At 43.8% G+C, this 12319-nt stretch overlaps 1 protein-coding gene across 1 annotated transcript in view; it reads left to right on the forward strand.

The window, feature by feature from the left end:
• Positions 1-1773: 1773 nt before the first annotated feature.
• The window catches only part of MID1 (midline 1), a 138681-nt gene continuing 128135 nt past the window's right edge, over positions 1774-12319 (forward strand). Inside the window, exon 1 of the mRNA XM_049766775.1 lies at positions 1774-2455. Within this exon, the coding sequence (XP_049622732.1) occupies positions 1796-2455 (660 nt within the window). The 5' untranslated portion in view covers positions 1774-1795. The remainder of the gene's footprint in view (positions 2456-12319) is intronic.

Raw genomic sequence — 12319 nt, forward strand, 5'->3', positions numbered from 1 at the left:
AAACTTATTTATGTTTAATGATGAGTTACCAGGCAGTGGAAAACAAGAAGAACATTATTTTAACAATGCACTTCTAAAAGCTGTTCTTTCCGAATAAGAATAGTCTACAAGTGCCATGCTTGGTAAATAAATGAAGCTGTGAGTGCAGAAACAGTGACAGAATCACTAACCTTGCCTTAGAGGTGAGCCTGCCTTTCCCTATGACAGAGAAGGTGACACCGAAGTAAGCTGAAAGTCACCCTACTGCTCTGCTGGCCCAGAAGTCTTCGCTGCTCTCACACCCACAGTGTCTGCCCCTCATAGCTCTTCCCTAATGGCCTTGAAAGACAGAAGGTTCCAAGCTGCTTGCTAATGAGTAGTGAGGTCTCCTTCCCTTTCATAGGCGGGATTTAGGTGGGATTCCTTCTCCCTCATCCATCCCTCCAGGGAAGGCAGAAAAGGATTCAGAGAAGCAGCAAGCCTTGGTGGCAAAGGGTGCTTGCAGCTGGCCCACCTGAAAGCAGCATGCAAGTGAGTGGCAGAGCTGGCAAGGGGCATGCCTGGGCCAGCACAATGCTGAGTGAGAGGCTGGTCCACCTGCCTGGCTCATCCTTTGCTGGCCACTGTGACAAACTCTTATAGGAGCCTTTAGGACAGAAGGGCTCTGCAGGGTCCCTCATAGGCCACTTAATACTGATTTCTAATCAGTACTATTTCTATGACTTAGCAAATAAATATGGTCACCATAATATTCCTTAGGGTTTTTTGTTTGCTTGCTTGCTTTGTTTGCATTGCCATGTGTGGCAGTGCTCAGGGCTTAACTCCTGGCTCTGCACTCAGGAATCACTCCTGGTGGTACACAGAGGGGTACCATATAGGATGCAGGATGGACTCGAGGCCATATAAGATGCCAGTTGGCCATATGCAAAGCAAACACCTACCCTAAAAATTCTGTTCTGATGAACTTCATCATTATTAGTTGATACTAAAGCTCATAGTGGCCCCCAAAATGGTCCCTGAATATTTGTCTTTGCATGTCTCTCTCCATCCACATCCTACTGCTGAATTCAACAATAAAATTATTCAGAAGAGTCACAAATCATTTGCCAGAATGTCTTGATCACAGTCTTCTTTGTTGTCCATGTTGTTTTTCTAAGATATAGTTTGGAAACTGCCATCCCATATTTAAGCATCATTATTTCCACTGAAATCTGGCACTCGATTTCATGCCTATTTCAACAATAAATGCCTTTTTACTTCTTACAAGCCTTTGCTATTACAGAGTCACAAATCCTGAAACACACAAATCATAACATGTAAGTCCATAAATTCCAACTTACAAAAAAAGACTTTGTAAGTCATTCATTAACCTGTCTTTTAATTTTCATTGCCAGGCCAAACTTGGCAGTGATGCAGTAAGATTTTTGTGATTAAATCAAATTCTGGAAATGACAGTTCCAGTAACTTACTGGCCATTTGGGACTAAGACCTTTTAAAAGACAGCTGGTAGGGAACAAAAAGTATGGCCATTTTTGGTGACTAGAACTCAGAGAAAGCTTCAGCCAGAGCGCTAGCTTAGGGTACCCACTCCCTGCACCTCATTTCCACAGCAAAGAGAAACAATTATTTGGAATAGAGGCCCTTTCCCCCCTCCCAAGACTTGGGTCTGGAATAATTCTGAGATTTGTGAGAATGGCCAGACTCTTCCTGTCCAGGCTGACCCCCATCATGCCTAATCCGATCTGACTGTCTCTTTGCAGATAGCTGATCAGCTGCCTTGGATTTTGCCGATGATACGGGCGAGTTTTGCCTGAAGATGGAAACACTGGAGTCGGAGCTGACCTGCCCTATTTGTCTGGAGCTCTTTGAGGACCCTCTTCTGCTACCCTGCGCCCACAGCCTCTGCTTCAACTGTGCCCATCGCATCCTGGTGTCGCATTGTGCCACCAACGAGTCTGTGGAGTCCATCACCGCCTTCCAGTGCCCCACCTGCAGACATGTCATCACCCTCAGCCACCGCGGTCTAGACGGGCTGAAACGCAACGTCACTCTGCAGAACATCATCGACCGATTCCAGAAGGCCTCGGTGAGCGGCCCCAATTCCCCCAGCGAGACCCGCCGAGAACGCACCTTTGAAGCCCACACCATGACCTCCGCCGAGAAAGTGCTCTGCCAGTTCTGTGACCAGGATCCTGCCCGGGATGCGGTGAAGACCTGTGTCACTTGTGAAGTGTCCTACTGTGATGAGTGCCTGAAAGCCACTCACCCCAACAAGAAGCCCTTCACGGGCCACCGTCTGATTGAGCCAATTCCGGACTCTCATATCCGGGGGCTGATGTGCCTGGAACACGAGGATGAGAAGGTGAATATGTACTGTGTGACCGATGAGCAGTTAATCTGTGCCTTGTGTAAACTGGTTGGGCGGCACCGAGATCATCAGGTGGCAGCTTTGAGTGAGCGCTATGACAAATTGAAGGTTAGTCCCATCCGCCTTAAGCCAACTCCTTTCTGCCAGCCTATGTCATGGAAATCAAAAGTGTCTTTGCTGTTAGCTGTGTGGCAGGTGAAGGTGTACGCATCACCTTTGTTATTTGAGGAGTCGTAGCATGTCCCTTTGGCAGCCTCTCAATATTACACAATCCAGGGATCTCTTAAAAGTTGACTTTACTGCTTGTCATTTCAATGTTGTCAAGGCGAAGGCCCATTCACAAGGTTGGATGGGTTGTAATCCTGGCCACTGTGGGTGGAGGGAGGTAGGGAGGGAAAGAGAAAGAGAGACAGAAGGAGGGAGAGAGAGACAAAGGGAGGGAGGGAGGTGAGAGAGAGGTTAGAAGGGTAGAGAAAATAGGGCTGCAGACATTGAGGGGGCATTTATTTATTTTCTTACTCATCAGGGAAATTGAATTTTACTGCCATTGTGCTTGTATGTAGTTATTGCACAAACCCAAAGCTAGAGGCAGGTAGGGGCATCTGGAGCTCACATGACCTTTGATTCCTCATGTCCATGATATCCAGTTTATTGGTGGGCTAGAACACACTGACTAGCTCTGATTTCCTGAAAAAAATTCTCAACATACTGGCTTTCTGATTCTAGAAGGTCCCAGGCAAGATAAATGGTTTGAATCTGGCTTTTAGCATAAAATGATTAACCTAACTCCAGCTTGAGGGATGATAATTAATATGAGTCAACATCAAATGAAAAAGGAGAAAAAAACCTCCTTCTCTCAATCTGGGTAGAATGCACCAGGGAAGAAATGAGCTAACTCTCCCCAGATGCCTGTTCTACTTTGGGCGACTGTGGGGCTAATTATTGACAACTCAGCCGAGAGAGTGTGTTCAGAGCGTGAGATCCACTGTTGAGCAGTTAATTTTAGATCACAAGATGCCAATTAAAAGGTAAGGAAGTATAAATTAAGAGCTTTCGGTAAATAGATATTGAAGTCTCCTCTCGGGAAAAACACAAACCGAATCACATGATTAAGTAGCTCTTACCCCACCAAGTCCAGCGTCATCTTTAACAAACGGTTTTGGCACTTGAAGCTAATGAGAAATTGTTTGCCAGGACCTCAGAGTTTCATTTTGGCTGGTGGGACGGGCCACAGCTGTGATTTGGCTTCTCTGTTCTTTGAGATACTGAGGAAAATTGACTCACAGAAATGCTACCTAACCAGCAAAGACTTGAACTGCGCTCAGCCTCCTGCATGCTGCAGGCCAGGCTTACCAAGGAAAAGCCCAAGGATTTAGCCAAAAAACCAGCTCAAAACAGTAAGAGCAAAGGCAATGCAGTCTGAGATAGGCCTTTTAAATAATTTCTTCAGGGGCTGGAGTGATAGTACAGCAGGTAGAGCACTGCCTTGCATGTAATATACATATTCATATATATTCAGAAACTGATTTGACTGAAATATCTTAGAAATGAGATGCTTTTCATCCCTCTCCCCATCAGAAATATTTCATTGAGTGGATCGGTGTCATTATGTACTGCCCCTTTGCTTTGTAAATCTGGTAGCCAAGTTCCATTCATTTCTTGGGAGCTGTTATGATTGTCATTACATCTCCAGATGTATGGAGATGCTTGTCATGTATGGATGCTTGTCATATTCTAGCCCCTTTTGTGATGAAAATGAGACTTCTAATCCAGCCCATGAGTGAATGGTTTTCTAGACTGTCAGAAAGCATGACTAACCATGTCATATATTTTCTCACCTAATTGCAAACACACCAAAATCCCCAGTGCACCAGAAAAACTTTTACAGCTACTCAGCAAACTAAGCTCCCAACCATTTATTTACAGCCTACCACAAAGTGTGCTTATTCACATGTTTGTTCAGAAACATGCCACTAACATTCACCGTGAGGAAGCACCAGAGTAGAAGACATTTGGATACCAGCGATGTTTTAGTGACTACACATTTCTGAGCATATGGACATACATTTTGAAATGCCTAACTACCATATAAGCTGGGGTTTGAAGAAAGCAGTTTGACAGAATTAAAGGCAATGAAGTCAGTGTATATTAGCCTTCTAATCTGATGTCAGTCGGCTTATCCACTAGGTCATGTGATCTTCCACATCTTTGTACTAATTTTTTTTTTTTTGGTTTTTGGGTCACACCCGGCAGCGCTCAGGGGTTACTCCTGGCTTCATGCTCAGAAATCGCTCCTGGCAGGCTCGGGGGACCATATGGGACGCCAGGATTTGAACCGATGACCTTCTGCATGAAAGGCAAACGCCTTACCTCCATGCTATCTCTCTGGCCCTGTACTAATTATTTTTGTCTGCAAGAGTAACTGTGTGGATAAGTGTATTTTTGTGTTTTTTTTTTATTTTATTTTGTTTGGGGGGAATTCCCAGCAGTGCTTAATGCTCGGGGGTTTGTGTGTTCCTAGGATCAAGCATAGGCCTTCTGGGCAAAGCATTACAGTCATATAGCCCATACAGTCAGAAATGTGTAGAAATGGCTTTGTGATGATACGGAAGCACAAAACCTGGAGGAATTCTTTTGTGATTGCAGCCAAACCTGGTGTTGCTCAGGAGTTACTCCTAGCTCTATACTCAGGAATTCCTGGTGGGCTCCGGGAACTATATAGGATGCCAGGGCTTACCCAGGTTGGCCACATTGTAAGGCAAACACCTACCCACTGTACTATTGCTCCAGCCCCCCAAACCTGGAGATACCTGAGGATGCTTCCCTTACTGGAATATGTGAGACTCTAGTGTCTCTTCTTTAAAATTAATTTTGTCCCTTCATTAGTAAAAGTTCATTCTATCAGCAGGGGAATTCTGTGATGCCATGAAGGATAATTATTTCTTACAACAAATACTAATCTTTGGGGGTTATTTTAACTCTTTTGGGTCTCAGTATCCATGGGTTTCTATAAGAAACTGAAAGATAATTTTGCACATTAATTTTTCTTGGCATAAAATATTGTTCCAACATATAGAATTCATGCAAATCAGATCATCCACACCATCTGAAATACTGTCATGCCAGTAATTTGGTGTTTGCAGAAACTATGCCTTGAGAAGCAATCTTGAAATGTAGAGATTTGCCTTGGTGGGACTTGGCTAATACTGAAACAAAGAGGAAAATGAAGCTAGCCTGTTCTCAACTCTAAGATTAAAAAAACCTGCTTGCCAAATGTGTAAATCTCTAAATGGAGCATATCATAATTTTGACATTATTGAATTTGAGTTTGAGGCCACCTCTCAGATCTCCAAACTTGGATTAAAAGTTTAGGCTGTGAACCATACATAGAGCATATAAGCGAAGTTAATATAATACATTCCAGAGATCTCCAACATGCATTGTTGTTTCTTTTTTCATTACACTTAGAAAAACAGACAAATTGAAACCAATTGACCTTTCGTTGCCCTTTGATTTCAGAATGGCCCTGACTTCAAGCTAGTTGGGGCTGACACTCCAAAGCACTGTTTTGCTATTCTGACTGCAGGTTGGTTGAGTGTGCTTGTGTATCTAATGCTTATTTCATCCCTTAAATGTCTTTTGATAAGGACTCTGCCTTTGTGTAGCCTTTCTCATCTAGAAATGAAGACGTGATTGCTCTCTTAGGTTTCACTTATAGATCGCAAATTCCTGTATTTTAAAAGTCTTAAATTTTATTTGCAATGAGAAAATTGTTAGTGGAGATTGAATGACAAACACTCAAGCTTTCTTTCTGTCGACCCCACTTTTTTAATTTAGTTTCTTCCCTTTCCTTTCCTTCTTGCTGGTATGTGGTGATATCTATCATTTTATTTGCATTTCCCTATGGTTTTATTAATGTTCTGGGGCCACACCTGCCCATGCTGAAGGGACCATAATGTGATGCTGGTTATCAAACCAGGATCACAAACTTAGCCACATGCTAGGCATACACCCGAACCTTTGTATTCCTCTCTGGCCCACATTTCCTGATGTTTAAATAGGCAGCAAAGCCATATTTTCTCCTCTTCCTCTGCTGAATCTTCCCTTTCCCTTACCTACTGAGTGGTTGTACTACTATCTGACAACAATTCCTTATTATCGGAACCTTTTTTATTTTAAATAAACCCTGAGAGCTGTAGACAATGTACAGATAAGAACGCAGTACCTGTTGTGGCTGTGTAAAAAAAAAGTGGAAGTCTTGGCACAGTGCTTACACTCATGGGCTGCCTTGTCCTCCTTTGTAAAACAAGATTAGTAAAGTGCTTATCTTCAGAGAAATGTAGGAGGGCAAATTAAGTATTACTCAGCACAAAGGAAGCCTGTACTCTGTTTGGACACTGCAACAGCTGTTCCAGACCAGGTGGACTCATGGTGTGATGGTGAAGGTGTGGATGCTGGAAAGAGCTGGCCTGCCCAGTCCTTTGAACCCTGGCAAATACAATTTGTGTGTGAGATAAGGGTCCCTGTGGTTGTTTTAATAAGTTTTGTCATCTTCATCCTATAGCACCTGGCCAAGGATAGAAGCATCACAATGAATAACATTTGCTGATGGATATGTGCAGAATTGATGGGTTGAGATTCAAAGGAGGAAGAGATGACTGGTTTTGATTTGACAAGAAACCTGGCTGCAGGGTGGTGGGACTGAAGCTGCCTTGACAGATCGGGGGATTATGCATCAAAAAGGAGTGAGGCCAGCAGAGACCTGTTGGCAGGAACTGGCAAGACAGCTTAGCACTTCTAGACAATGCTGGCTAAAGCACAGGGTGCCAACTGAGGGGCCAGGAGAGCCAATGTTAGAAGCAGTGTGTAGAGGGGAGGTTCTGAAAGGCTTACTGCCAGGATCATGCCTTGGCATCCTTTTTTATTTTCTCCATAGGGTGACACTGAAGTCTTTTTCTTTGTAGAAAAGCTGATGTAAAGTATATTTTCTGAAGAAAAGGTCAAATGAGGATTCAGGCAACTGTCAGCAACTTGGTCAATGACTTTATCAACAACAAAATGGAAGGGCAGGGAGGATGAGGTGTTGAAATGACTTGGCAAGGTAAAGTGGCAGAGGTCAGAACTCACCACACTGTCCATGCATTCAGACACTTGACCGTGAAGACCCAGAAGGAATAGGATGCGCCATTGCTGATTGGCTCTTAGAGCCAAGCCAAAGAGCCCCCTTTCCATTCTCCTGGCACAGCAGCACATTCATGCTTCTTTTCTGTGGCCTTATGTGTCACCAAAAGGCAGGTGCCATTCAGACAACAGACTTTTGCAATATCTTTGCTCCAGAAGTATCTCAGAGCTCATGACCTTATAGCCAGCCCATTATACAGAGGAAATAATTGGAACTGAGAAGTAGGAAGAGGGTAGCTCCAAATCCCCAGCAGATAATCTGAACTTGGGCTTGAATGTGGTATCCACTTGTTCTGAGTTTCTTCTTCCTTTATTCTGTGACAGCTCACCAGGCCAGGTTGGCAGTCCCGCCTTATGAGCCCATTGCTTCCTGAGGTCCTTTGTCAGGTTTGGGGCTCCCTCCCATGCTTTTACTTACCCAAACCTGGCTCAGCTCTCGCTTACCATCCTATGTGAAAGATGGTACCATAGCATAGGTTTGAGAAACTACTACAGAGAGGAGGCTTCGAATTATTTTTCTAGTATTACTAAAGACCCTTGTTTAAAAGTCACCTCTAAAAGCTCTCCTATCTCTGAGCCAGGCAGATTGGCTATTTCCAAATGGGCCAACCCTCTTGCCCAGAGCTGGCTTTGCCTCTATAGGCCCCATCACCTCAGAATGAGGCCTCAGTTAAAGGAACTCCTCACATCTAATTTTATTATATAGGTCCCACAAGTATTACTACAGCAGTGTAGAATCTGTGTAGGGTGTTGGTATTTAAGTCAAAAATTATAAAAGGGGTGGGGGCGAAGTGGTGGCACAGTGGTAGGGCAGTTGCCTTGCACGTGCTGACCTAGAATGAACCACAGTTCAATCCCCAACATCCCATATGGTCCCCCAAGCCAGGAGCGATTTCTGAGCACAGAGCCAGGAGTAACGTCTAAGCGTCACTGGGTGTCCCCCCCACCAAAAAAAAAAAACCAAAACAAAAAAGGGAGGCACCATCACTCTTGACCAGCTAATTACGAAGTTAAAGCTAGTGCAAGTAGCCTAAATTATATTTATGGCGTTTCGTTTTTAGCAACAATAAGTCTTCTTCAACTATATCACTGACAAGTTCTAAGTGAGCTTTGTTTTTTTGTGTGTTTTTGTGTGTGTGTGTGTGTGTGTGTGGTTTTTGGTCACACCCGGCAGTGCTCAGGGGTTACTCCTGGCTCCATGCTCAGAAATTGCTCCTGGATTCGAACCGATGACCTTCTGCATGAAAGGCAAACACCTTACCTCCATGCTATCTCTCCGGCCCCGAGCTTTGTTTTCTTTCATGGCCACACCTGGTGGTGCTCAGCGCTCACACTTATTGGGGCTTGAGGGACCTTATCCTGGCTCTGTGCTCAGCAATCACTCTTATTGGGGCTTAATGGGATGCTAAGGATTAAACCCAGGCTAGTCTCATGCCCTACCCACAATCAGGTTTGTAATCAAGGTGTTTAATAAAATATTAAAAAAAATATCTGCCCCAGAGGCAGGCAATGGAGAGAGGGAGGGCAGGAGGGAAACTGAGGATATCGATGGTAGAAAATGAGCACTGGTGAAAGGGGTGTACAATGGATGATGGAAACTCAGTCAGGAACAACTTTGTAACCACAGTGTTTAAATAAAAGTTTTAATTAAAAATAAATGCAGGAATACATTTAAAAAAAAACAAACCCTATTTTTCAATCCTGGTTTATCTGCTTGAAGCAGCCTCACACGTGTTGACAGAGTTCCTGCAACTATTGCTCAGAATTGACGCTGGCATCTGGGCTCTTCTGCGACTGTCCTATTTAGGCACATGTAGACAGATGTGACAAATGATGGGGACATGACACATAGACAGCGAGGACCAATCACACTGTCAACCAACCAGCTTTTTTGCTTGTGGTTGCTTGTCAGTGGCACCTGAGTGATGGCTGGAGCCAGCCAGCCTGGGCTGCATGGCAGCTTCTGCTACTTGGCTGGGAATGGGAAACAGGAGACAGTGCTGGTGTGGGCCAGGGAGGAGGGAGGACTCTTGGTTGGTGAGGCCCAAGTGGCTTGTGGACTGTCCCTGGTAGTGGCTTTGGGATGCTGTTTTTCTGTGTTCCCACCTGCACTGTTTGGACACATTTCTGTCACTGCTGCTGCAGAGGGAGGTCAGGGGAATAATGACTTTTTATTCACCTTGAAAGGGATTGAGATTCCTGTTAGAATTTATAGATCTTCCAGATCTTTATCCATTTTGCCTTTCTATATGGTCTTTTCTATTGGTTTTGTTGTTTTGTTTTGGGGGCCACATCTGGCAGCATTCAGGGGTTGCTCCTGCTTCTGCACTCAGAAACTACTCGTAGCAGGCTAACAGGACCCTATGGGATGCTGGAAATCAAACCTAGGTCAGTCACTTGCATGGCAAATGCCTTCCCCACTGTGCTATCATCCCTGCCCCATTCTCCATCTGTTTTTATCGAATGTTGCTTTACCAAAAAAAAAAAAAAGAGCATGTGTGGACAGCCAATGAGATAAGCCTTGAGCCAACTCTGGGAATGAATAGCCAAAGTAAAGTTATTGCTTCTCTGTCTCAGCCTAATTATAGCATGTGAAAGGAGTAGATAAAGGGCACTGAGGGGGGCCTGGAGAGATAGCACAGTGGCATTTGCCTTGCAAGCAGCTGATCCAGGACCAAAGGTGGTTGGTTCGAATCCCGGTGTCCCATATGGTCCCCCATGCCTGCCAGGAGCTATTTCTGAGCAGACAGCCAGGAATAACCCCTGAGCACCACTGGGTGTGGCACAAAAACCAAAAAAAAAGGGAGCACTGAGGGGAGCCCTTACAGAGCTCGATCTATCAGATAGTTTTCAGTATGAAAAGTCAAAAAAAGGGGCCAGAGAGATATTTGCCTTGCATGCAGAAGGTTGGTGGTTCGAATCTTGACATCCCATATGGTCCCCCGAGCCTGCCAGGAGCGATTTCTGAGCATAGAGCCAGGAGTAATCCTTGAGCTACAGGGTGTGACCCAAAAACCAAAAACCAAAAAATTCACTGATATAGATGCTGGTCTCTGGAATGGTCCTCCTAAAGAACAACAAAAAGCACATCACAATGCCAAGCAAATTTGAGAGAGGATGTTCCTGTAGAGCATTCCTCTGCTGTGGGAGGGAAGACTGAAATGCTCCACCCAGGAGCAGACCCAGTTTGGTCCTTTCTTACTGAAGGTGCTCACTGCCCAGTTCCCTGTTTTCTAAACATTTCTATCTATAGGAGAGATCCTATTCCAGAAGCACTTACAGTCATTTCCACACTGAAAGCCAGTAGGAGAGGCCAGGGAGGAAGTGTGATTGTGTTGTTCCAAGCTCACTTTATCTGTTGCAGGCTTTGTACCTACTTAGACATCAGGATGGAAGATGCTGACCTGGTTGACAGGTTAATTTCCTCTTCCTTTAACCCTTGACACAGCCTTGATTGGTGTCCTCAGATGTAGGACAGTGGGAAGTGAAATGACCAGGCTTTCAGATTCATGCTTCTATTGCTTCTAGAAGATCTGAGCAACCTCCAAACCCCACAGAAAGCACTTCAAGGGAGATAAATTTCTTACCTTATATTGCAAATGCAGCTTTTTAGGGTCCCAACCCATACAGAACTTAACTCTTTGTATTGTTCAGCTCAATGAATGAATTGATTTTCATTTTTCTTTTATTAAAAAGATTAATCTATAAACATGAGAGGCCACGCCATCGTGCTGCCACCATTTAAAAAATCTTTTTTAACAGCTGCATTATATTCCAGTGTGTATATGTACCAAAGTATCTTTAGCCACTCATCTGTTGCCAGGCTTCTGGGCTGTTTCCAGATTGTGGCTATTGTAAATAGCTCTGCAATGAATATAGGTGTGCAGAAAGCATTTTTATACTGTGTTTTTGTGTTCCTAGGGTATATCACTAGGAGTGGTATGGCGGGATCATATGGGAGCTCAATTTCCAGTTTTTGGAGGAATCTCCATATTGTTTAACATAAAGGCTGGACTAGATTGCATTCCCAACAGCAGTGAATGAGAATTCCTTTCTTCCCACATCCCCGCCAACACTGACTGTTTTTTGTAATGTGTGCCAATCTCTGTGGCATGAGATGGTAACTCATTGTTGTTTTAATTTGCATCTCCCTGATAATTAGTGATGTGTAGCATTTTTTCATGTACCTTTTGGCTATTTGTATTCTTAGAGGAAGTAATGAAATTTTCCAATATATAGATAGACATGGAAACTATTATGCTAAGTGAAATAAGTCAGAGGAGGAGAGATAGTCACAAAACAGTCTCACTCATCTGTGAGATTTAAGAAAAATAAAAGAAATCATTGTAATAATACTCATAGACAATAGAGATGAGGGCTGTAAGGACCAGCCCACAATATGAAGCTCACCACAAAGAGTGGTGTGGTGAGTGCAGTTAGAGAAGTAACTACACTAACAGCTATTATGACAGTGGTAGTGAGTGAGAGAAATAGAATGTCTGTCTATAATATAGGTAGGAGGTGGGGAGGAGGGAGATGGCGGACATTGGTGGTGGGAATGTTGCACTGCTGAAGGGGGTATTCTTTTTATAACTGAAGCCCAAGTGCAGATGTTTGTAATCATGGTGCTTAAATAAAGATGTTATTAAAAAATAGGGAGAGAAATGGAAATACTAAAAAATACCAATTCTTGTAGGTGAGGATTGGTTGGTAGTAAGAAAGGGTGTCAACTTGCAAAATGCTTCTTTACGTTGTTTTGAGATGTGGTTCAAGGGTATTTGTTGATTCAAC

The sequence above is a fragment of the Suncus etruscus genome, chromosome X (genome assembly GCF_024139225.1).
Source record: "Suncus etruscus isolate mSunEtr1 chromosome X, mSunEtr1.pri.cur, whole genome shotgun sequence".
Lineage (NCBI taxonomy): Eukaryota > Metazoa > Chordata > Mammalia > Eulipotyphla > Soricidae > Suncus > Suncus etruscus.